Source organism: Molothrus aeneus, chromosome 2 (genome assembly GCF_037042795.1).
Source record: "Molothrus aeneus isolate 106 chromosome 2, BPBGC_Maene_1.0, whole genome shotgun sequence".
Lineage (NCBI taxonomy): Eukaryota > Metazoa > Chordata > Aves > Passeriformes > Icteridae > Molothrus > Molothrus aeneus.
The window spans coordinates 37,313,657-37,339,941 of NC_089647.1; the positions used below are offsets into that span (position 1 = coordinate 37,313,657).

The window sequence follows — 26,285 nt, forward strand, 5'->3', positions numbered from 1 at the left end:
TCCCAGGAGCATTTGTGACAGAGAATGAGGCTGGTTTCCTAATAAGAACTTCTAGATCAATGTCATAGGACAGCCTGCCTTTTGTTTTGTCTGTAAGACAACATCATAGATGTCCAAAACCACATCTGAATTTACAGACATTTCCTTCCAGAATAATTTTAAGCTGTACACTGTATTTAATTACACATAATTATCCTTCTGCCAGCTGCATAGCCTTTTATTCTTCATAGTTTACTTCTTTTTTAATTTCTTTTTTTAAACTGTAGAATCTTTATTTTGGACAGAATCTGCACCTTGAGAATTTATGCAGGCACAGCTCTGGATACAGTTGCTTTGGTACTGAAGAGCGTAGCTTTGCAGCTTTTTATTACATGACACAGAGTATAATAACAAAAGCTATTCTTCCACATCTGTCAAGAAAATTTATCTCCAAATCAGTCTCAGGCAGAAACTATTATAGGCTGTGCTTGCACAGGCTGACCATGGTAGATTAGTCAGCCTCAAAAATAAAGATTAGCACTTCTTCCTTCTTAGGAAACTCCATGTCTTTTTGCAAAGCTTACATAGGAACATATTTATTGCAAACTATTTAACAAAAGCACTTTGCAGCTTTGAAAATGTATGAACTGCAGGATTACAAACATTTGTAAAACCACATCATGTCAGCTCCTGGCAGTCACGATAATTAGACATCAGGTGCCAGGTGCTAAAAGAGAACAGCATGGGAGAAGTAATCACACATCAAACTAAAATGAACCATAGGGAAACTTTTAAGATTATATGACAGTGTGGGATGTGACATTGAGGAATACTGAATGCAGAGAAAGGCCAATTCAGACTGAGATAAATTCTCATTTCATTCTGATACTTCAGTTAATAGCAAGAAGGAGACTAGAAGCAGAAATCTGCAGTAATGTATAATGATGTGTTAGAGGACTCAGGGCAGGAGGATTCCATGTCTGAATATGACATGTTTTTTAAAGCTCTTCCTTCAGAGTTTTTTAAGGAGAATACTTAATTCATGCAGGGTGCCAAGTCCTGTGCAAGGGCGAGTTGTCAGATGTTTGTACTGTTCCATTATCAGCTTTTAGAAAACCTTTAAAACCAGGGCTTCCCCGATAAAGATGCAGAAAAGCCTACAAAGTCATCTTTCCCTTGTGCAAATGAGAGCCGTGAGTGGACAGCGAAGAATTTCTGATGAAGAAAGGAGCAAGTGTTCCTGGGTGGCAATAAAAGATCTAGGTTGCTTATGCTGGTCTGCTCAACCTGCCCATGAGATAGGGAATATTTTCTCTCAGGCCACACAAGGTCAAGTCCAGCCTCAGGGATCTCACATTCAGACCAAAGGGCCCCACAGAGCACACCGAGGCAAGGTGCCTGTGCCAAAATCTCTTGCAATGGTTCATCTACTGATGGAATAAACTTCTGTGATAGGGAAGTACAAACAGTCTGCTCTCAAAAGACATTTTCTGGAACAGCACAAGGCCTGTACTGTGATTTGAGCTCCTGATTGTGCACTGCAGGCCAACTCATCAGTGGCTTTCACAGTCATACAACCCCTCTTCAACCTCAAATGTATTAAATTAATATGATTTCTATCAAATCTGTGTTTTCACGTAAATTCACTCTGAGACATTTTTTACATAAGAAATTTAAATTTTCCAGTGGCTATCTTGGGGCCTTGTAGATAATTCCTGCAAGTGTAATTTCTTTTCTTCAAGAGGAATGTGACCAATAATTGAAGCTCAGTACCTCCAGTTTCATATATCCCTGGCTAAATGCACAAGTACTCCTGCATCACTATTCACCTTTCATAAAAGAAACACCATCTACTTCTCAGGGGGAAGGAATTCATGCAAGTCTGTAATACTGTAATTCAAGTGTGTGGAGTAAAAAGTAGAAAACATTACAGTATTAAAATTCCTGGTTTTCAGTATATGCATGTAAATTAAGCAGTAGCAGAAATAATTCTGCAAGACAATGACAGAAAGCACCCTTGAAACAAAATTCTTACCCAGCACATATTGGTTTCATAATAGCCCTTTATTCAACAGTATAATTGAGGAGCAGATATTTGACCTCTTTCACATTTTAAAAGTAGAGGATTAAAATCCATAATCTCAATTACTCTCTTAATAGACTGTCTTGACTTTTTTTTTTCACCTGTTGACCTGAAGGATAAAGCTATTTACAAGTGATGTTATTGAGGAGAATGCTGCCATAATGAAAATGCTGAAGGACAAAAAAATCCAATAAGGAGACTAGAAAACACATTTGGAAGTGCACTTCTCAAGTCTAATTTATTCAATATGCATACTGTGAAACAACTGTGTGTCTAATGTACAATCAGGTATTAACTTGGTGCCAGCTATTCCAGTCAGTAGTTTGCAGCAAGTTGCAGGCACTTGTCAGAAAGCAAAAGTCTGTGAACAAGAAGGTAGTTGAGCAGTGAAATGCAGAAGGCAGGGAAGAAAGCACATTAAACTGCTATGTTAACTCTTTTCCTTATGCTGACATCTTTTCTCTTGCAATTCTGTATTTTTTTAGTCTATTTCCTGTGCAGCCATGCATCTGCATGCACCAAACCACTAAGTTTTACTGAGTAATCTCAGCCCTCCTGGCTTCAGTCCTGTAGGGACTGAATATGGTGGGTTACTATGACATTTAGTTCCTAGTATAAAATATTTTTTCCTTTTTCTATAAGAAATTGCCAAAAAAGTAGCTGTATTTTGCACTGAAGTTTCATTGCAAGACAACTGATTATCTCCTTTGTGCCTGGTCCAAGTCACAAACATTTCTTTCATTTTTGTAGCAGCAGCTCAGACCCTTGAAATGTGCTCCATGCAAAGAAACAGATTAACACAGCCTCTCTTGCCTCATCTGTATGTGTAGCAGAATTGTTTCCCTCAATACAAATAAAATTTACATTCCTCATAAATCAAGGTTATCTAATGTCTCCACTTTCAAATCTCAGCTGCTGCAAATCTTACACACATGATAAATGGCTCCTTTTAGAAAGAAAGCTGAAGCATGAGGAAGAATTATAGAATGGTTTGGATTGGATGGAATTGTGTGGAAACCGACCATGAGAGTTATAAAGACAAATTCTAATAATAACTGAGAAAAGTAAAGCACGGAAGAAGGCCTTTGAACCTATCCTTTGTTTGCAATTAACCTTTATAAGTCTTAAGTTGATTTAGGAGCATTTGAATTAAAGCTTTAAGGATGTTGTTTTTTGAGGAACTTTCTTCTTGTAGTTAAGCCTTAAAGAGTTTTGCAATAATAACCTTTTGAAGTATAATTTTAGAATATTGTTTGTAGCAAGGATCTTTGAAACTATAGCTTTAGAATATATAAAAACGAAACATGCTGCTTGAGAAAGGAAGATGAACATCAACTCAAGGATTAATAGTTTTGACCAAGGGAAGCTGGGCATCACTGTTATGAGATTTATAGGATAAATCTCACTGTTATGAGATTTATCCTTGGAATCAAAAGGTGGACCCACATCTGGAAACTGGACCTCACCATCTGGGAGACTTCTTCCTTCTTTTGGAAACCGAACCACCACCACCTGGGATACTCCTTTTCTGGGATACAACCTGAGAAAAACTAAATCACAGTAGTGTATAGAATTGTGACATAAAAATTTGGAATAGAAATCGCTGATGACTAAAAATTTGGAATAGGAACTGCTGAGAAAGCTTATGAGTACCCCTAGAAATACCTGTAACCATCAATTATCGGTGTGCAGTTGGAGGGAAAACTTCCCCCACTGTACTCAGCGCTGTATTGCTCATACTTTACCATATTAATTAATAAATTGATTGCTGCTTGAATATTGGCCTAGTCAAGCTTCTCATTTATAACATAAATGATCTTCGAGGTCCCTTTCCAAGCCAAATCCGGTTATAATTCTGATACTCCTTGTACTGACACAGTGCAACCGAAAAGAGTTCTGAACAGGGAAGCTGCACAGAAGTAACACTAGTGAGGCAGAACTAGCAGGATTCAGTTTTATTCCACTCTCTCAGCATTTCAGGCTCTGCCAGCGAGTGCACCTCCCACTCGAGCACTTGGAAACTCCGACTGCGGGCTCCTGAGGCGGTTTTGGGAGGGAGCCGCCCTGACAAACCCCTCCCCTGCGTTTATTTCTCCACGTGCGCGCTGAGATTGCCGCGTTAGGAGAGCAAGGCACTGCCCGCAGTTATACAGGCGACGAGGAAGAGGCTGACCACCACGAAGGAACTTCCAAAAGTGCCTGAGGGAACAAACGCCTTTTTTCGCCCACAGGGCCGCTTTTATATCGGGCGCGCGCGCCCCCCGCCGCCGTCCCGAGTCCCAATTGGTCACTGCGAGATGGGGGCGGGGCTAGAGCAGCCGGGCGGGCGGTGGCGCATGCGCCATTGGCCGCTCGTTGGGGGCGCGCGGTCACGTGGCGGGGGCGGCGGCCGTTGGCGCCTCAGCGACCGGGAGGGCTCATGCGGCGGTGTCGCCACAAGGTGCGGGTGCCGGGGGCGGCTCTGCTCTTTTCTCCCTTTCCCCTTCCCTTCCTGGCTGATTTACTTTCTCCTCCCTCAGTTCGGGCGCATCCAGGTGCGGCCCCAAGCTAGGTCTCCCGGTGACTGGCGGGAGCGGCCCGGCGGACCAGGGGCCCTCTCCGGCCCGCACCACCCGCGTTGTGCTGCAGCTGAGCCCGGGCAAGCGCGGCGTTCGCGATCTCTGCCTCTGCTCTTATCCTTTGGACTCAGGCTTTGCATTGGTCATCCTCAACGTTTTTCCTCTCTTTAGGAGTGTGCGTGTGAGAGAGAGAATGTAGTAATTTGCTACTTAACTTTGTGCCGTGATAAACTTGTATAGCTCATCGGGTGACTAAGGGAGGGCTGGCAGGATCCAGAATGCTACTGTCCCTCTTTCTGCTGTAAATAATCCTTTTATATGTAAATAATTCTTTAATAATCCTTTACCGAAAATGTCTCATGGATCTTCGGCTTTACACCTCACCTGATTTCTTTACACTGTTGCTACTCTTTCTGTGATACCGGGTCTCTAAATATACTAAGATCAGTATATATGATGCTGAAAAGAATTGTTTCCTGTTGTATCGTGTTGGTTAAACTCTTTAGTGCTATATGAATAGCTCTCTAGATTTTTTAGAGTTGGTAGTGGCTTTTGAAAGTCTTTGTTTGCTTGTTTTGTGCTAATATTTTCAGGGTAATAAGTTTGTAAAGATCCAGTAAAAATCTTACTTGATTTGGGGGCAGGGGAATTTTAGACTTTCACAGTAAAATCTTGAGGGAAATATAATTTGAAATTTTTCCTCCTTGGAAAACTTGAATAAAAAATCGTTAGTGAGGAGTTTCAGCTTTCCAGTGAAATGCTTGGTACGCAGGCTGTTGCTGGAGTTACAGAGTCTGTACGGCAGAAAACCTTGGAGTGCAGCCAAAAACATCAACAAAATTGCTGTTGTATCTTACATCTTCTCTACAACGGTTATGAGAGTATTTCAGTACAAATCGCCTGAGTGACCAGCGTACTTTACTGTGGGGTGTGCTTTTCGGTAGTTGGTGGGTTTGTTTTTAAATCTTCCCAGGAGCAGAATGGTGTTCACCCTTCATTTTGCAAATGTTGGTGCCTCGTCCACGGAATAGATTGTGAATGTCATCCTGTTGCAGTGTTTGGTGCATAGCTCAAATAAGTTCAAAAGCATTATCTTTTGTGACTGTGACAAAGACAGAGCCAATGCTGTTGCCTGCAGTTAAGAGTCATTAAGATTGGAAAAGACTTCAGAGATAAACTCCAGCCTTCAGCTGGGACAGACCTGAACAGTTGTAGCTCTCACATTTGAGAGCTTAATGATAGAGTTACAAGATTATGGCAGTATCCTGTCTTTATAGGTGTTTTGCCAGTGTAATTTATGCACAATTTCTCTTTTTCTTTGCATTGTTCTCACAGAAGTTGATTATTCAGCTTATTCAAAGATGAAGAGGAAACTTGCAGCTGCTGGGACATTGAGGCTTAGTCCTAATGAAGAAGCCATGTTTCTGAAAGAAGAGTATGAAAGAAGAAGAAAACTAAGGTTACAACAGGTATGCCTGTATTTTTCCATGTGTTGTATTTCATTTGATAATGTAACAAATAATTTAGAAAAAGTAACTGAAAAGATTATTTCCAAATAATTCCAAATAAGCTAAATTTCAAGGTGATAGTATTGTAGAATGGTGAAATTTTTTATTTTGGAAAAGACCCTCGAGATCATCATGTCCAGCTATTAATCCAGTGCTGCCAAGTCCACTGCTAAATCATGTCCTTAAGTGCCACAACTTTGACCTTTTCAAGGGGTGGTGACTCAACCACTTCCCTGGGCAGTTTGTTCCAGTGCTTGACAACCTTTTCCGTAAAAAAAAAAAAAAAAAAAAAAAGCCTAAAATACGAAGTGGAAAATAATAAACTAGGTTTACTAAGTTTTCAGTATAGTTGTTGATTTTAATCTTGAATTGTAATAGGAGCCTTTTGTAGATTATTGTGTTGTATTTTTGGAGGGAAGGATATTCCAAGTAGTGTTTGCGGTTTGTCACTTGTATGTCATTTTTTGGACTTTACCAAAATGTTTAATTAAGATTAAATGTATTATTTTAGATATTAACTTTGGAAAAAGATAACAGCAACTTGAAAGTATTTTCTGGACAGATTGTGAATGGAGTAGTAGATGAGATGGAAGGAGGGTAAACTGTTGTGGGAAGTCTTGCTGCAAAAACTATTATGCTTTTCTTGAATTGCTGATAAACATAAATGCTATTTCTACAGGTCAGAGAGCAGCAGAAGTATATCTCCTACCAGATAAGGCAGAAGGTAAAGCAGAGGAGAGAAGAACAGCTGCATCAGTTAGAGGAGGCACTGAGAGCTGAATGGCAGAAGGCACAGGATGAGAAGATGAAAGCCCTGGAAGAACTGTATCTGTCAAGCTTAAGAGCGATTGGGGAGGGTCACCGACAGGCCAAGGAAAACGTAAGTGAGCTTGGTACTATTGTGTCATGGTTTCACCCCAGCCAGCAGCCAAGCACCAGGCAGCTGCTTCCTCACTCCCTCACCAGTGGGATCTGGGAGAGAATCAGAAGGGTGAAAGCCAGAAAAATCATGGGTTGAGATATAGACAGTTCAATAGAGAAAGCAAAAGCCACATACGGAGCAAAGCAAAATGAGGAATTCATTCACATCTTCCCATGAGCAGGCAGGTGTTCAGCCATCTCCAGGACAGCAGGGACCTATCATGGGTGGTAATGGTTACTTGAGGAAGACAAACACCATCACGCCAAACATCCCCCCCTTTCCTCCTTCATCCCCCCCCTTTATGTACTGAGCATGATGCCACATGGTCTGCAATATCCCTTTGGTCAGCTGGGATCACCTGTCCTGGCTGTGCCTCCTCCCAGTCTCCCATGTACCCCCCACTCTCTCACCAGTGTGGCAGCACAAAGAGCAGAAAAGGCCTTGGCTCTGTGTGAGCACTGCTCAGCAATAACAAAAACATTATTAATATATTAATATATATTATCAACCCTGTGTTCAGCACAAATCAAAGCACAGCCTCATACCAGCCACTGTGAAGAAAATAATTTCTATTCCAGCCAATACCAGCATATGTTGTCAGAGCCAATTTCAATGTTTTAGAATTACCAAAATTGCTGTTTGGTTGGTTTTTCCTTTGGCATTCCTTATTTTGAAGTCCTGATACCTAAATAGACAACTTTTTAAGCATGGAAACTTTTTTGAAGTGGTTATGTGAAAGAATCCGTGTATCCCGGGGCTGTTGTATGGGTCCAATCCGGCTAGCTCGGACCCTGGCCCACACGGTCTTACATGAACAAAGTCAAAGACGAGAAGCACTCTTCTCCACATGGGGACAAGTGTCCAGTTTACTGGCTTGGGACAGGACACAGCTGGTGCAGCAACCACCCAAGGAGAAATGAGGCAGAGCCACGCCTGCAGTGGAGTTTTATAGCCGAGGATGGGGGCGGGGAAAGAGGACCGCGGCCAATGGGATAACGTTGGGGAGGGGCGAGGGGAGGGGTACCCAGGGGCCAAACCACCCGGGTGTATAGCAAGGGGGTGCATGGGGGAGAGACCATGTGATGAGAAAGGGGAAATAATCTACATGACATACCATACTCAGTACAAACCTCCCATCACCCAGTGCAAAACAACTACTAAATAAACTATTTAGTGCAATACAACAATTATGTACTTTTTTTGCAGCTATCTTCCCAAAAGATAGGCCTTGACAAGAGGGACTATCTGTGAAGGCTTTTTCTGTGAAGTCTGCTGGGCAGACTTTAAAGTTACTTTGATTGTATTAGCTTGTATGATCATGTATGTTTGTACTTGGCTAAACTGTACATAATGACTCAGTATCTCAATTATACCAGTAATACAGTAATTTTTTCTCCACCATAGATCTTTTTATAGTTAAGAAAATCCACTTAACATTTTTTTTCCCTTCAGTGCTCCAGTGACATGGAAAGCCTTGGTAAGGGCTTCAGAGGCCTTTGCCGGATTGCAAATGGGTGTCACTTTTTAATTCTGCACCTATGAACTGGTTTCACTTTCTTTAAAATCCTGTAACTTGTGTAGGCTCTGCTTGAGAGATCATTGAGATTGCTGGGTAGAATTTTTCTATCGGTTTGACTCTGAATTAGGTTTACAGAAATCAGTCAGACTTCTTACGTGGATTTTGTGAAGTAGCTTACTTCCTGCATTAGTCAGGATCTTTAAATCCAAGTAAAATAGGATTATGCTTTTCCATTTATCCATGTCTTTTCTTTATAAAAAGTCCTTTCCAATGCTAGGATAGGTGAGTTAGCAAAAAAATCTGGAACTAGTGTTATAGGAACAGAGAAATAATAAATGTCTCTGTTGATGACTGAAGGGTAGTACACACTTTTTCTGCATAGTTTAGTCTGCATTTGCTACAGGCTGTTTAAATAACTGTGTTTAATTATCTTTTTCATCAAACTGATCTAGAAGAAGCTAGGATTTCTACATCAATATTTGGTTAAATTGGCTGAGGGATGTGGCAGGTTCACTGCTGTTGTTGGCGGAGAAGAAGAAAATAAAGATGGCAGAGAAGTAAAAGTTATTAGAGTATTTTAAGCTTAATACAGTAGAAGGTAGTTTTGAGGTTGTGTTTCTCACCAGCAGTATCTAATTTGAAATATCATACTAATAGTATGAGATGTGAGTAAAATTCTGTATTAAGTGATGACAATATTTTAATGTTAAGGAACCTGACTTAGAAGCTCTGGCAAAGCAAGCAGAAGAAAGGAAACAAAGAGCAGAGACGAGACATAGAAAAGCTCTGATAGAGCAGAAGCACCAAAAAGAAAAATTACTTCGTGAGCAAGCCAGGTACGTAATAGTTATTTTGTTTTATTAAGAATGAACTTTACGGTGTCACAAGGCAAAAGGCAAAAATGTTGATGCTTCTTGATTGGAGCTTTTTCAGTCTTGAAATGTTATGGGTTAGAGGATTAATGCTCGTGGACAAAGCTTGTGGCTTTTGATAAAAACTGTATCTTTAAAACCAAGACAAGAATGTCAGATATTCAAGCTGGCCTTATAGATTCTCCAGGAGTGACATATGAAGTGAAGTATTGTCAGGCCAGTTCCTGATGGAGAGTTAACCACCTGGAAAAAAGACCGAGTGCGTTTGTCATGGTCTTCCTTCTTAGGTTTTTTTTGTAAGCAGATTGGACCAAACTTGAGCTGGTATGGAATATGGTCTGTGTCCTCTTGGGCATGGTTGTACTTGAGTAGAGCTAAGACCTGTAAATTAAGTAGTTAACTATCTCTACACTCAAGCAATTAAAGTGTGTTGAAGTGCACAGTGCTTTCTGGAAACTTAGGTCAAAAGCAGAGATTTTGCATTGCTTTTGGGATGCTTGTATATATGAATGTTTTTGCATAACTTGAAGAAGGTAATTTTTAATGCAGAACTTCCAGCGCAAGTTCTGTTGTCTTTTTAATATGCTTCCTCATGCCTATGGCCCAACCATTCAATGCAAGTACTTAGGAATCTGATTTCAGGTTTACCTTTTATTTTGCACTGTTCTGTCGCTGTTGCTTGAATAATTTTCTGTCTCCTCTTTTGTGGTTTGTTTTGTTTCTGTCTGCACGTAGACGAGCAGATGCACGTAAACGGGCTCTGGAAGTGGAAAGACAAAGAGCAGCCAAAGTTGCTAGCCTGCCACCTCCTCCACCTCGTCCTTTTGAGGTATGTATCTGTAAAACAACAATGATCACAATTTCAGGGGTACCATATATAAGTATTTGCATATATAAGGAGAGTGCCTCAGCAAAAACCAAAAGAATGATTTAATTAGATATTAGCAGATTTCTTGCTACTAAGCTTGGGTACTTTATTGATCTCTTGTTATATGTGAATTTTATTTCTTGTAATCAGACTTAGTTTTGTAATCTGTCTGTTTAAACTTTCATCATATCTCATTTTCATTTAGTAGCCCCAGTGATATGAGACTTTACAACGATCTCTCAGCATGTACATTACATGCCTCCTCAGCCTGCTGTCATACTGATGCAGTTAGCAGTTTGTTTAGTTCTGTAATAATTCTGTCTTTTTAGCTGTGGGGCAGCTTTGTTGGGGTTTTCTTCTCCCTTCAATTTCTTTTTCTTGTAGGGAGTACTAAATAAAGAGGGAGTTCTTTAATTTTCATAGGAAACCATCACCCAAGTCTGTTGGGAGGCTGCAGCCTTTTGAGGTGTGCCTTTGTACCCCATTCACGCTGCTTTGGTTTCATAGAGCTGGTGCATACATGTAGAATTTCCTGTAGGATTGCAGCTCTAAACTGCAGAAAGAACACTACATGCATTTTTACTTTGTAGTTAACTAACAGAACTTCATGAATGCAGAGTTTAAATTGCCTCTTGGGGTGTTGTACCCTTTTAGACCTTTGGGTTCAGGGATATTCAAACTACTGACAATAAAATAAAGGGTTGAGGTATACTAGCCCCTCTCAGAGCCGTGAAGCTTTCAAAACTTTTCCCAGCTACATCCCAGCACATTATGTACAGGTTAGAGTGCAGGATAGATAAGGGTTTGGTGTTGTATCTGGAAAAACTGAGTAAGGTTTGACCCTCCCAGTTTTAAGAATGATTAGAAGGAATACCCATGGCCTTTCATTTGTACAAGTTTCTCTCTAGATCTTTTCGTTGGTTGCCCAAAGGTTTTCATCTTGTATAAGCTGGATATGAGTGAAGATTAAAACAAGGGTTGTAAGGGAGTGGTCAAGTTTGGGGTTGTTTCTGGTGAAGTGTATGCTGTATTGAAATTTAGTACATCTGGAATAAGGTCCTGTTTGGTACAGTTCAGGTAAATTCACACACCCTTTCACTCTGCTTTTGCCATCTATGTTGTGCCACAGGGTGTGTTCCTGGTGTGTCTGGTGTAGAGCAGGTGAAGTCTCTATCAGTCCAAAGTTTACTCTTTATTTCCTGGGTTTCAGGTGCTTCTGTTGCTCAGTTTGGCATTGCTGGGAAAGCAGTGAGATGCTGTGGCTTTGCTTTGTAGTAACTTTTGCAGTTTAGAGTGGGTTTTATGTCACATTTTATTTAACCCTTCCCCGTAGATAGTCACTGCAGTTAACCTCCCTAACAGCTAAAATGACACAGTACTTAATATGTAATGCCTTTATTTAATACTTTTATCCAGGAACATCAATAATGCATCTTCCTTCCCATTTTATAAACACAGAATTTTCTCCTTATTCTTTAGTGTTTTGTCACCAGGGAAAGCAAGAAAGCTTTGTTTCAGGTTTCTCCAGGTTCTGGTGAAACAGATTCAATTGTGTTGGATGTTATGTCTGGGTCAGTTCTCTATTTAAGTATTGTTTCTTTCCAAAAATTAATGCATTTCCGTCCATTAGCAAATGTCCTTTACCCACCTTTTCAACAAATGTGATTTGTAAGTTGTTTTAGTGGAGTTTCCAAACATCTGGATTTTCTACAGTATGTGGATTTTGTTTCTGTTATGAAGTTCATGTTGTGATAATGGCAGATTGAATAAGTAATTTTGCAGACATGTTGAGTTTTGGTTGAGGAAAAGAGATTGCTCTGTATATCAGTATTTCAGTATAGCACAGCCTGTCAGTTTGTTCCATTTAAAGATTATCTGATTGTAAGACTTTTTCTAGTTTTCATATCTGTGTAGATTTTAGTCTGTGTAGATTTGATCTGTGTAGATTTTAGTCCTTTTGTTGTAGACCTATGACTGGGAGGGCAGAGGGCTAAGAATAAAGTTATTTTCTTCAAAGAGTTGTTGGGTGCCATGTACTTCATGGGGGAAAATGTGAAGTAATTGAAAGATGTAGAGATTTTTATTCCTGTTTCTGGTTCAAGAGAGGGAAAACAAAAGATTGACTATCATCTGGGGGAAGGTAAATCTAGGGCTTTGTCTTGCAAGCGTGTTACTCAAAAGGCGCTGAATTTAAATTGTTTAACTTTAAATCCTGTGAATTACAGCAAATTACAGGGTCATCTGAGTAAGTCTGCTTGTTTTTTCAAATGTTTGCCTAAGGAGCTTATTAAATGCAACTGTAATCATAATCTGATGCTCTGTCGAAGTAACAATTGACTGTAATTTCACCAAAAGGAGCTCTAGGGCATTATTGTTCATGGCATGATTACTTGGAATTTATGAAACATTCTCTAAAAATACTCCTATTATTGTGATTTTACCCAGTTAGAAAAGAAGTATTTTTTTCTCTGATGTCATAGCCCATTTTGGTTCTCAGAATTACAGATTTTAGAAGTTGAGGCCATATTTAGTTAGACCAAACGAAAAGTTACTTAATTGAAGTTAAACTGTAAAGACTATTTTATTGAAAAATGTTGCAGAGTTCTTGGAAATGTACTTTTTCTTACATGATCTATTGGATTTTTATGGAATGGAAACAAAACCTAAAAAGAATTACTATACTCTGCTTGAGTATTCATAGCATTTGTAGAGCTGGGGTCATGAGTTTTTGTTGGGATTTTTGTCCCATTTTGTGATACCTTGCTGCTCCAGTTTTGCCTGATTTTAGTATAGAATTATTTGCTTTTTGATGGAAGGAAAAAAAAAAAGCAGGAGGAGTTAGAAAACCATGATAGAAGTGTGGTATTTTTTTCAGCCTAAATTGCTTTTGATGCTAATTGAAAAATTGCAGCCTCCAACATAATTCTCACATCTTCTCAGCTTTTGAATAAAATTTTGGAGGTTTGATTGATTACATATAATTAATAATTATTTGTTATTGGTTTGTTAATTTAATTTTTTTTAAATAATTCAGAAGATATGTTTAATTGTACATTCTGAAATTAACCCAGTACAGGGCAAGCACTGGTAATCTGGCTAATGAGGCTTAGGTCTGGGATTTGTCTGTTTTTATAGCTATAATCATTATCTGCAAATGTTGATCTGTTACAATTACTATGATTTTTATTGATTAAGAAATTCAGCATATTTTTTAAGGACCATAAAATAAGTTACTGAAGTTCTGTTGGTAAGGCTGAAAGTAGTTTTACTGGTTTTGGGTCCCTTATGACAAGAAAGACATTGAGGTGCTGGAGTGTGTCCAGGGAAGGGCAATGGAGCTGGGGAAGGGTCTGGAGCACAAGTCTGATGAGGAGTGGTTGAGGGAGCTGGGGGTGTTTAGCCTGGAGAAAAGGAGGATCAGGGGGAGCCTTGTGACTCTCCACAAGTGCCTGAAAGGAGATTGTAACCAGGTGAGGGTTGGTCTCTTCACCCAGGTAACAAGTCATAGGACAGGAGGGAATAGCCTCAAGTTGCACCAGGGGAAGTTTAGACTGGATATTAGGAAAAAATTCTTCACTGCCTTGTCAAGCACTGGAACTGACTGCTTGGCGGAGTGGTGGAGTTGCCATTCCTGGAGATATCTAAAGAATGTGAGTTGGGGCACTCAGGAACATGATTTGGACATGGCAGTGCTGAGTTAATGGCTGGACTTGAAGGTTTTTTCTGATATAAATGATTCTATAATTCTTCTATTTTCATTTAAAGACTTTCTACAGTCTTTGTAAAAAAGTAATGGTCATTCCTGAAATTTTGTATGCCTTATTTTATGCAGATATAAGTTTAAGGTATTCCTGAGACTTAATGCTGTTCTTTGTGTGTGTGCATTTCTCTATTGCCATGTTAGTTTTAGAGCACTCAAGCTATGAGTCTTTCCAGTTTAGTTAATGTGGATAAGAACACCTTTTAGGAGAAGGTTGAGGGAAGAGGAAGCTGAGAGAAAATTAGTAGAGGAGATGTTAAGTACAAAGAGGGGTCCTACAGGATATTGAGTAACCTAACCTGGTACTTTGCTAGTGAGAACATGAGGCTAAGCCAAAGAAGAGGGAGGGTCTGGTGCCTTATTGTTCAAATTTCCATAAAAGAGTTGAAAAAACCCCACAGCAACTTAGCATTCTATGAATAGACACTTTTCAGTGAAGTTACAGAAAATGCTCTTTTCTCTGGTCAACTAAAATTGGACATAATGGCTCTGAGTTTCCTAAAGCAAGTCTGTAAATGACAAGTGTTGCTTTGCTGTTGGGTATAATTATTTTGTGGGTGTGTGGCTGCCCTGCTCTGAGGTGAATGTGACAGCTGTTGTAAGTGGGATTTGTATAAATGCATTAAACTCAAGTGCTTTTAAATTAGTGCTTTTGAAACATGACACTGATGAGCATCAATTTCTGTGCAGGGGTTTGCCCAAGATGCTCTCCATTATTAAAGCCCTCTAGATCTGTCTTGTGCTGATGTGGTTTATTAATTATTACATGTATATAAGGTTTTAAACACTATTTTCAGGACAGAACTTGGTGGGGTGGGTTTCTTTTAATAATAATTTAGCTATACAGATCACTTCTGTTTAGTTGCTGGGATGGAGAAACTGTTCTGTGATACAGCTGTAGTTGTACTTTTCTTCCTAGAGTTTTGAAGTGAAAAAGATCCTGGCCATGAAGCCCTGTGGTGCTGGCAACTTTTCTGTTACACGTTACCATATTGCTGAAGCTTTGGTGGACAGAGAAGTGGACGGAGAGCAGGTGATTAACTCCAACTGTTTGTGCTACAGTCTTACATGTGTGTTTCTTTACATTGAATTCATTGTCTGGATATCAGCTGATGGATTTTCTAGAAGCTGTTTAAAAGATATGAACTTGTATAAAGCAGCTTACACTACTTACTAAAGAGAATCTCAGATGGGCATCCTTGTAAGGCCTGTTACGTGCTCAGTCATTTAGGGGATCACACCTGGCAGTCCCTTGTGAACAGGCTTTTACTGGAAGGTGAGATCACAAGACTGGTATAACGTTCAAGCATCCAAACTGGAAAACTTGTGGCTCGTGCTGAATTGATAGCTGCAGTTGCCCTGCTTTTCTCTCTTCCCCTCTTTTTAGCAATGTACTCCCAGACTTGCCTTGCATTTGGCTTGCTTATTTGGAATTACTTTTTTTTTTCCTAAGTATATTTTTATGTTAGTAAGATTTTTCTTCCTTGAAAGTTGCAGATTGTTTCTGGTTTCCCAAGTGAGATGGAAGATATATCAGAGATATTTTCCCCCTTGTTTAAAACAAAATCATGAGGATAGAAGTTCCCAATCTGTAATTTTGACCATATCATTCATTTTACCATGTATTGTAGAAAAAATAACCACTCTGTGATAACAAATAATACAAATTATTATCTCCAGTACAGCTTGAAACTGGAACACTTTGTCACCTAAACTTACAAAATATGTAACAATGAAATTTTTTTTCAAAGGTAAAAAATTATTTTTGTCCTGCTTGCTTTTTTAAGTGCTTTTGCTGCAGAATTATTCATTTATTTATTGTTATGTATGCTTTAAACTATCACAATACTTTGTGGACTAAACTACTGATTGATTGCCAGCCAGATGCTCATTTAGCTGCTGAAGAAGAAGGGAGACGTTTGGAGGAACTACACAGGGAGGCAGAAAGGGAAAGAAAAAAGCAGCTTGAAAAGGCACATATTAGGGGAAGTCATGCCTTGAAGAAGATCCAGTTGGCCAAGGTAGGCAAAGCAGTTATGCCTGTTTTTAATGTCAGAACTACCACTGTTAAGTAAGTTGTAGGTAAGTGATTAATAAAGGAATTACACTTAGAGGAGGGAAATTCATGGACTAAATAAAGTTTGCAGAATGTCTTTGCAAAAAAAAAAAAAAAAGTCAAAATCTGTTTGCTTATTTTGACCAGCTATTAACCAATAGGTAATAGTCAAGCAAAACTTTTTTAATAGGTAATGCGTTCTGCTTTTCCACATTAGCTTTAGTTGGAGTTGGTGATTTGGTGCTTCAGGGGAAAAAATTATTGCTGAGGAGGTAACAAGTTTTATTTTACTTTATTTTTACTTAAAGACTGATGCTCTGTTAGTGTGCAAGTCTGGAAATGGTGAAATAGTTTCCTTTAAGAAATAAAAATTAAAGTACTGATAAAAGTCTTTGTACTGAGATCTACACTCAAAAATTTTTGTGGTCTGATAGCTTCACATGTATTTTTGTTGGCTAGAAAAAGAAAAGCTTGCTTTTTATCAGCTGGCATATGATTGGCCCTGAATGAGTAACCAAACTAAAATGGGGATTTCTGGAAATATTTCTGGTGCTCCTGAAATTAACAGAAAAAAAATCCAAACAAACTTTTTTTTTAAAATAGCTCTCATATATACTCAGTGTGCCAAAGAGTATTTAGTTTGCATCTTCAAAAGTAGCAACTGCTGAATTATATACTAGCAAAAGTCACTTGGCAAAAGAAATACTTATTTACCTTATAAACCAGGAAGTTTTATTATCTTGAGGGAAGTTGGCCTGCAGGTGTGGAGTCTGATCTTTTATTTAACATCAGATCTTGTAGGTAGTATTGATGACTCCTGTGTCCAAAGGGCTGATACAGTCTTCTCCTGAGGAAGCACTTTCTCCCTAGAATAACATTAAGTTTGAACATTAATCAAACGTCATGGTAACCAAATGGATGCATTTTCTATCAGTCTTGATATGTGGCTGTCTGAATGTGAACACTGAAGGTTTATGTTATCCCTTCTTTATTCTTGAAGGACAGGGAAAGATTCCTGGAAGAACTGGAGCAAATGCATGCTCAGGATCGGATGCGCAGGAGACAGGTTGTTGCACAGATGCCACCTCAGCTTTCAGTGCCACCATGCAAACGCATGGAAATAAAAGAAGAATGGCAGAGAGAACTGGAGTCTGCATTTGAAGAAATGTGCAGTGAAGACAAGAGTAAGTTCTTTATTGGAGGTTGCTGAACTTGGTACTCAGTAAAGAAGAGGCTGCTGCAGCTGCCTCTTCCCAGATGCGGCTGGTTACGAGACTGTGTGTGTATTCATAGTTGGCACGCACACAGACAGCCTGCCAGGGCACATCCATACAGCTGGCTGTGCAGGCCAGCAGGAGGAACACAGCACTCACAATAAGTACAAACAGCACAAATGGCCTCCTTCTGTTTACTGCTCTGATCAACATGAAGGCCTTTTGTGGGATATGTGTCTTTAATATGGTATAGATCCCTCCAGCAGTTGGTCTTAGACACTCAGTCTATCCAGGAGTTGTCCCCTGTATCCCAGGTGTCTATCTGCTACACTACAGATCCTCCTCAGGTCTTATACATCCAGTCTAGTGTCAAGTGATTCATGCTGGAGCCTTAGAGTTACCTCTCATACTCATGTATGGACTCAAATGCACATGTGCTCAAGTATGTGCTGTGGCTCACTTGGTGAATAGTTTTAGACACTTGCTCTTACCTGGCAGCTGGCCCTTGATCCTTAGTCTTCCCAGTTCTGGCTGCTGGGCATGTGAGCCCCCAAGATCTGCTGCTCCACTCCAGCTGTTACTGCACAGACCCAGCTGGGCATGTGAACGTATGCACAGACATGCGCATCCTATGGATTCCTGTGGGAACTGAGCTTATATACTCAGCCTACCCAGTAGCTGACCCTGGATCCTCTTGCAGTCTTGGACATGCGCACACATGTGCTGGCAGGTTTCTTAGGATCCTTTTCTGTCCTCTATAGCTGGCTTGAATGCTTGGATCTCCTGATCCCTCTACTAGATAGCTTGTAGGTTCCCTGGCCTCTGCAGTACCCAGCCCAGTCTTACAGCTGCCTGATGTGTAACTCCTAAGCCTCTTACCATTCTTGCTAGCTAGTCTGGCTTGTGATTTGCTAGCCACTGCATGCTGATACTCATAGCCACCTAAATGCACTCATTATGGCCTCTGCAGTTAGCAATGCTCTAGACTCAGGTGCACCTGTGACTTCTGGTCCCTGTTTCAGTTGCTGGCCCTTACATATCTTTCTACACACATGCATACAAAATACAGTGTTCCTCACAGCTACAAGTGGAAATTAGTGAGAGAACAGAATAGACTGTCAGGTACAGTGCATGGCCAGACAAGTGGACTGACTGTCTCATTTTACCTCACTATTTTTACACTTTTATCTCATAGTTGTTCTGCCCCTGACTAACTTGATCCTTTCCCTGCCTTGGGTTCCTCCCCTAAGTACATGTAACAAGCATAAAATTTCAAGGTGATCTTCTCCAGTGTCCCACATCCCTTGTAGGCAGTAACCCTCTCAGTCAGTAAGGTGATCATAGGGGAATTCCTGTTGTGCAGTCCTCTGGGATTTCACACCTGGACTGTGTGATCACTTCTGTGGCAGCCTTGTGAACAGCCAGGTCAGGGTGTGTCTTTTCCCCAGTGAAGTTATTGAGACCATGCGTAATTTTTCTTGTGAGCTGCTTTTGGTGTAAAGCTGGGCCTTTCCATCCCATCAACTTTCATTTTGAAAAACATAGCATATTCTAGTGGAAACTGCTGCGGAGGTTCTGAATGAATAGATGGCTGTTGATCTAAACAGTTTTGAATCTTGTGTTTTGGGGGGAAAAAAAAGCTGGATTAAATCTGTTGTGAAATGACCTATTGATATTTGAATTTCCTGGGGATTTATGTGTGAGTGTAGTCTTGCAGTGTTGTTAGATTTGTATTCCAAATGGTCATTTTATTTCATTGTGCTCTTTTAATTAGACATGAAAGGAGACCTGATTCTGCAGTTTGAGCCACAACCTTTGCCAGCCCCTTCTGAAAGAGCTCAAGATAATGATCTTGATATCTCCTTGGAGCATGAATCTGCTTGTGATACTCAGCAAGAGTCAGGACATGTGATAGAAGAGGAGGTCCCTAATGAGCCAGAAAGTAAAACTTCTAAACTGCATATTTAAATTAAACCTTTTCATTTTATATTAGAAAAGATTGGTCTATAAAATAAATTTTAGTAATAAATAAAATGCCTTAAGTAACTTCTTAGTGTGCATACAATAATTCAGTATAATTTGGTTTCTGTTTAGCATAGAGGATAATACCCTAATGATTATGAATTTAAAAATGAAAATGTGACTTCTTTTTCTGACATGCTTCAGTTCATTAGTATGCTGAGAATAATTTTCAGTTGTAAGAACTATACTGTTAGTAGCCATAATTATTCCTGTGTACTTAGTATAAATTATCGATTGATGCTGATGTGTGAACTTCAGATTTCGAGAGATTTCAAAGCTGAAGCTTTATAGTCTGCTTATTGCATGTCTTTTATGTTCAGGTTTGTGGTTGAGCTGCTGCATATTGTGAGTAGGCTGGAATGGATGCACGAGTGTGTCCTGTTTGCCTGTGGCATGTCCAGGGTCGTGTGATGTGAGCCAGAAGTCTCCATGAGCTTTGCTGCTTGGCCAAGCACTTCTGCATCCTTTGGGGGGCACAGTCTGGTGTTTGGTCTGCGGTGCATTGTGTTGCCAGTGCTGATAGAAAGCAGAGGGCAGGTGTGGGGATGGTACTGCATATTTCTGCTACAGATTGACTATAAAATACTGCATCCAGATTAGTCCTTCTTTCATAGCTTGCAGAGACAAGTTACTGCTTTTTCTCTTGCAGGTAAGAGAAAATTTTGCTAAGATTTTAAAAATACACCTAAGCTATTTGTCCAACTCTGTAAGCAATAAAAAAAAGAGTGTTTTTTATGATATGAAGATATTCGTTACCCAAAACTCTTAACAGTTTCTATTCTTTATAGGGCATGAAGAAGGAAAAACTTGCCAACCTCGATCAAAACTTGCCTTAAAGAAGTTGTTGAACAAAATTAGAAGCCAAAAAGATGAGTGGACATCAAAAAGTGAGAAAGAGAGTCAAAGTGAATTTGAAACTATTGAATCAGGCACAATTGCTAGTGAAAGGAGACCATTATGTGATTTAGAACTTAAAAAGGAGCAGCAGAAAAATACAGTGTGTGAAGCCAAAGGTACATACTTGCAGCAAAGTTTGTTGTGTAGGAGCAAAAAGACTTTTATGGGGGGACTGTGACAGTGACTGTGACAAAATTGTTTAATGAACTTTCAGTGTTAAATGTTTTGTCACATTGAATGAAAGTACAGTTTCCTGTCTGTGCCTACAAGGCACTGTGGATTTGTTGAAACCACAAATAGGAAGATTTTTTGCTCTTATGTCCAACTTGTCCATTAAGATCTTGAAGAGAACAGATGTCCAAAATACCTTTCTCTCTTTTAAATCTCACTCAAATTGTCACATTTGGTATTGCTGTACTTTAATAGGTGTTTGCCTCCAGGGATAGAATTCTCAGTGCAGGAGTCAGCATTGAAGTTCTGTACCTGTTGAACTGCAAAGCTGCTTTCTTTGGAGATTGACAGCTATAAATGCCGAAGACAAGCATAAGCTGATGAGTGGAGTTTTTTTCTGCTGTTAGGCACCATTCCAAAAGACCTTTTTGTTGAATTGGAATTTATAGCAGTTAGACACTGCAGTTCATTTGATAGCTGGATCATCTTGGGGTTACTTTCCATGTCTGTCCTTGGTCTGTCCTTGTCTGTCCTTCTGGTTAGACTACTGCTGAATTGGTGATCTTGTATGTTGAGTGGGATTTCTCAAGTTGTCAAGTGATCAGGTTGCGGCATGTGGTTTTGGGTTTTTTGCTTTTGGGTAATTTGTTTCCATAGGGTGATTGGTTTTTTTTAAAGAAGATAAAGTGATTTAGTTCTATCATGTACATGGCTATGCCAACATAATGCCTGGGGATTGGAGAGTGCAGCATGAGTGAAACCATGCCTTGGGGAAAATGTGCTGCTATTTGAATCTAACAGTACAGGATTGAGACTTGCTTTTTGTGCAATAACCAAATGTTAGATCATTTGCCCAGTACTGCCAGTTTTAGACCCTCTTTTTTCCAAGAGGTTAATGTGTGGCTTTTGATTCTTCAGGATGATCTTGCTCTTGGCCTCCCAAGTAATATTAGAAATAATTTTCAGTCCCATTGAAGCTGGGACATTACTGGTATTCAAGAAAAACACACAATAAAGGGCTATTAAAGACTTAAATAATATAAAAAACCTGATTTTCCAGCTTATGGAGACAGGCAGAGTAGTAGGATATAGATCCTTTCAAGAGCAGCTTATGCATTTTGTTGAGAGATATTGGGAAACTGTAAAGCAAGACGTAAAGAAGATCCAAGGCTTGTTCTGACTGCAATTACAGCTAAATAACATGTATATTTTAGACTCTATGAAAATGTTGGAAAATACAGTTGCAGAGGAAACGTCAGTTCCGATCCATCCTCAAGAACAAGCAGCTAAAATCAGAATGGATGAAGCAGCTAAAATGAGAAAGGAAGAGGAGAAACAGAAGTGGGTAAGTGTGTTTGTATTTATTCTTATCTCATTTGTGGTGTAAAAAAACGATTAACAGGAGATTTTTAAATATTTCCGGTTATACAGCAGCTATAGGCATTCTTAACATTTCAACTTTTACTGTAACATTTTCTATACTTCTCAAAAATGATGAAGCTGTAGCTGGAATTTAGAATAGAGTGGAAACCCCCAGTTTCTTCAAATCTAACAGGTGCTGTAGGCAAGGATAGTCATGGTTAAATGAAAATCACAGTTGTACATTAGTATCTTTGTTTTATAAAGGAAGGGTATAGTCAGCAATACATAACTCTGAAAACTTTATTTACCCTGTGTAATAATGTAGGAAAGTCTGTGGGATTGTATTTAGAGTGACAGGAAAAGCATGCAAACCTTGAGTAATTTTTTTTTCGGTTATCTAGGAAAAAAATGCAGAAAGTTTTTTGTGTGTCTGGGAATGCTATATTTATTACATTTAGAAAATAATTCCTTTATGCATTATTTCTTTATATCTATTGTGTATTGTGTTTCACTGTATTTTAATTTTTGTTGTATCCCTAGAGACATACCAGCTGTTATGTGGTAGGTTTAAAAATAGCTGTTTGAAAAAAGGAGAATTTTGGGTCTACATACAGCCTTCAGTTGTAGATTTTAAGTTCAGAAATCAAGGAAACAAATTTTGACAAAATAGTAATATTTAAAAAAAAACAAGAAGTAACAGATCCTTTGTGAAAGTGGCTACTTTTTTTAACCTTCATTTTCTTGGGTTGCTTTTCCTGACATCCCCTTTCAGACTGTTATTAAAGGCTGTTGTCCACTTCATCTTTGCCAGTACTTTGAAATTTTTCTTTGCTTCCATTCTAAAAGCACATATGCTGTCATTAGGCGTGGATCTAAGTCAATTGTAGCTGATAGGTACATGGAAAGAGAATAAAAATAAACAGACTACTTCAGAAGTTTATGGAGTGCTCTCAAAGTGGTTGTACATTAGCTATTTCAGAAGCTTTTGTAAAGCTTGAATTAATGTTTAGGTGTGTTGAACTCTGATGAAAAACTGAATAAAATGCAAAATAGATTTTTCAAGTAAGTTTAGGAAAATGGCTTCTTTTGCAGTCTTTGGAAGATGATAACATCTTGAATGAATTCTGATTTTATCCATTTTATTAATTTGAGAACAGATAATAATGCAATTATAAATGGACTCAGGGATTGTTAGAAATGTTGAGCCAGTAAAACAAAGTTATTCCTGTAGACTTTGAAACTACTTTTAAAGGTCCTGTTGCAACTTGGTAATACCTGTCACCAGCAATAGAATTTCTTCTGTAATTTGGAACAAAAGTTTGTGTGTGGTGTTGTGTGTGAGCAGTCTGGTTTCTTTGTCATTTGGTTCTAGAGATTACCCCTCATTTTTCTTTTGATAGAATGAGGAAATAGAGAAACAGAAACAGGAGCAGCTGGCCTTGATTAAAAAAATTGAGGAAGAGAAAGCTCTTTTGGAGGCTGATTATCTGAAGATCCAAATGCAAACTTGTTTGGAGCAGGCTAAGAAAAAAAAGGAAGAGGAAGAGCAAAGTCAGCTGGTGCAAAACCACACTCTCCATTCCACAGACCAGCAGAACCAAATGGAACATGAGGTGAATAATAACAGAAAATTGTGTGTGGGTTTTCATTTACTATTATAATAAAATAAAGAATGCCATTTACCAATTTTGAACTATATCAATTAAGACTATTTTTATTTTTTAGGCTGTGAGTTATAAATTTGTACGTATTAAAGCTTCTTTTTCTAGTGTACAAGCTTCTATTTCACGTGGTATCACTGGACCTGAAGGAGTGTCATGAATATGTGTCAGAGAAGGTTTAGGTTAGATACTGTGGTAAAAGGTTTTTAACCAAGAGGATGGTTGGGCACAGGAACAGCTCCCAGAGAAATGGTCACAGCACCAAGCCTCTCTTGAGTTCAAAAGAGTTTGGACAATGCTCTCAGATACATGCTGTGACTCTTGGGGATGGTCCTGTGCAGGACCAGGAACTGGACTTTGATGACCTTGTGGGTCCCTTTCAGCTCAGTTATTCCATGATTTTGTGATTGTGACTTTTGCTGTTGTATTGTCTCTCTGTAGTTCAGGGGTCAGCCTTGATAATAATACCTGTTAGTAAAATCTGATTATAGTCACATAATGATTGTACATATAGACATAACCTTTTTCAGAAAGGTAAAAAAAATCATGGTGGGAGGGAAAAGAGAAAAATCTGCCTCTGTCTTTGTTTAAATCTCAAACAGCTGCTTAAAGAAGAGAAATTTATGGAGGATGTTGAAGGAAAGTAATCTTTTTATATATAAAATCTTGCTTCACTTGCACAACCAGTACTCTTTTGAGAGCCTGATTGCCTTGGAAATGCAGCTACACTGGCTCATTGCTCCCTGAGTTTGCAGGGTATATTTACCTCTTTAGGCTGAGCTGCTGTAAGCACCATTGACTTTGATGGTGTGTGCAGAGAGAGGCTGTAGCTGTGGGCCATCTGCTCTAGAAACTCCTTTAGCTTCATTGCCTCAGGCTGAAATCTCACAGACTTCAAACATGGTGGTACCCAGCAGCTTCTGTAAACTTAGGTGCAAGAGCATACAGCTTAAGGCTGATGCCATAATAGTTTTGTGAGTTAGTTGTGAGTTAGTTGTATATGTGCAATTAAAATTATTTTATTTTGATTAGACTGGAAATATATCTGAAGCCAGGAGTCCAGGAGAAGACAGTCGTAAACAGACGATACGTAATTTTCAACAACGCCTTCTGCAGCAAAAAAGGTAAGTATCTTTATGGAATGTAAAGTGTCTTTATGGAATGCCTGTTCAAAGTAATTTGAATGGCCTTGATTATTGAAATTGCTGTTTCTTTTTGCACTGCTTTGAAAAGATTCATGTTTTCGTTCTGTTCAGGTTGCACAAACAAACCATTGAAGAAGTTAAAAAGAATCTACAGGAGTATCAAAATACACTGAGGCAAAGGTATCTGTCTGCTTCTGAAACACCTCTGAGCACCAGGGAAACAAAGCCCATTAATTTAGAGCTGGTGTCAGAGCTGCCCCTGCAGACACAAGGAGTGCAGCCAGCGCAGTACCAGGCATCAGAACAAGTTCACGCCCAAGAGTATGTGCGGTCATTACCTGTGTTTTCAGGAACGTTGGGTATGTTGGAAAAGCCATCTTCACAGAAGCAGCAAGAGCAAGTGCATAATATTTGTCCTGGAAAATCAGTGCAGTTCTCAGAAGCAGCAGAATTGAAGCATGGAGGGTTTCACTTGCCCTGTGACCGTCCTTCACAGGAACAAGTGGGAATATTTGAAACTGCCAATAATCACATCAGAGAACCATTCCAGTCCCATTTACCATCAGGGTCAGTCAGGAAAGAAGTGACTGCAGTAAGAACACAACCAGAAGCACACCAACAGCACTTTAGATTTGTGTTGCCTGCAGAAAGTTCCTCTGAGTCTTCAGAAACAGTACACTCTAAAGAGTTACCTCAGAAGATATCTAACTATCGAAACAAGACAGAAGCTGGAGAAGAGCATCCATTTAAGACATCCGTCATGCCACCCACAAAGAGATCAGCCTTGGCTGATCCTTTAACCTATCAGCAGGGATCTGTAGAGAGCAGCAGCAAAACAAGCCCTGATCAACCTCTCAGTCTTTCTGAACCCACAATTCTAGTGCATGAAGAATCTAAAGCCCAGGGTGTTGAAGAATTCTTGATGTCAAAAGCAGGAGATGCATCTTCATTAAATTATTCTGGTATACTGAGCTTAAGGGACAGAGTGTTGGCCTCATCAGAAAGCATCCAAGCTCAGCAAAAGTATTTGAAAGAATTGCAAGAGCAGCTAGATGCACAAAGAGAAGCTCTTCTTTCTAAACAGAGAATACAAGAAAAACTACTTTTACAGAAGCAGGATAAATTGAAGGAACAGATGCAGAGACAGCAAGAGGCTTTGAAAGAACTTCTAAACAAGCAGGTAAGCTTTAGAAACACTTTGCATGGGTAATCATTAGTAGGTGATCAAACCTACAAGTCAATGCTACATTGTACCCCCATGGAGTGTTGATAGTTTTAGGTGATTTCCCATAATGAAAATTTCAATTAGGACTTCCGATTCTAATCAGTGCTTTTCCTCTGTAAAGCTCTGAGAGCACAGTTTTATTAAGTCTAATAGAAATACTGTGAAGGTCTTTGCTTGGTCTCTGAACATACTGCCTATTGAAATTGTTGTCTGAATACCTTTAGGTAGAGTTGTCTTCATATCTGTAAATGCACCTCTATGTGTTAAGCAGCTCTTGTATTAAAAATACATAAGTAATACCTGAAAGGATATCACAATCATTTTGAATAGATAATTTTTCAAGTTTGTCTTTTTGTGTGTACCCACTATGAAATTGGTTTGGCCACTGCAGACTCAAGTTGTAATTTGCTTGTTTCTCAGTAACAGAAGAAAAATCCAAGTTTATTTTTGAGCTTATAAAGAG

General features: G+C 39.3%; 1 protein-coding gene across 1 annotated transcript in view; it reads left to right on the top strand.

The window, feature by feature from the left end:
• The first annotated feature begins 4,454 nt into the window (after nt 1-4,454).
• CEP295 (centrosomal protein 295) overlaps nt 4,455-26,285 on the top strand; it is a 43,537-nt gene continuing 21,706 nt past the window's right edge. The window contains exons 1-14 of the mRNA XM_066544704.1: nt 4,455-4,502; nt 5,956-6,089; nt 6,808-7,008; nt 9,281-9,405; nt 10,177-10,270; nt 14,989-15,102; nt 15,950-16,090; nt 17,126-17,309; nt 19,114-19,281; nt 20,150-20,374; nt 21,644-21,774; nt 23,192-23,404; nt 24,485-24,576; nt 24,709-25,777. Coding sequence (XP_066400801.1) covers nt 5,982-6,089; nt 6,808-7,008; nt 9,281-9,405; nt 10,177-10,270; nt 14,989-15,102; nt 15,950-16,090; nt 17,126-17,309; nt 19,114-19,281; nt 20,150-20,374; nt 21,644-21,774; nt 23,192-23,404; nt 24,485-24,576; nt 24,709-25,777 — 2,865 coding nt within the window. The 5' untranslated portion in view covers nt 4,455-4,502; nt 5,956-5,981. The remainder of the gene's footprint in view (nt 4,503-5,955; nt 6,090-6,807; nt 7,009-9,280; nt 9,406-10,176; nt 10,271-14,988; nt 15,103-15,949; nt 16,091-17,125; nt 17,310-19,113; nt 19,282-20,149; nt 20,375-21,643; nt 21,775-23,191; nt 23,405-24,484; nt 24,577-24,708; nt 25,778-26,285) is intronic.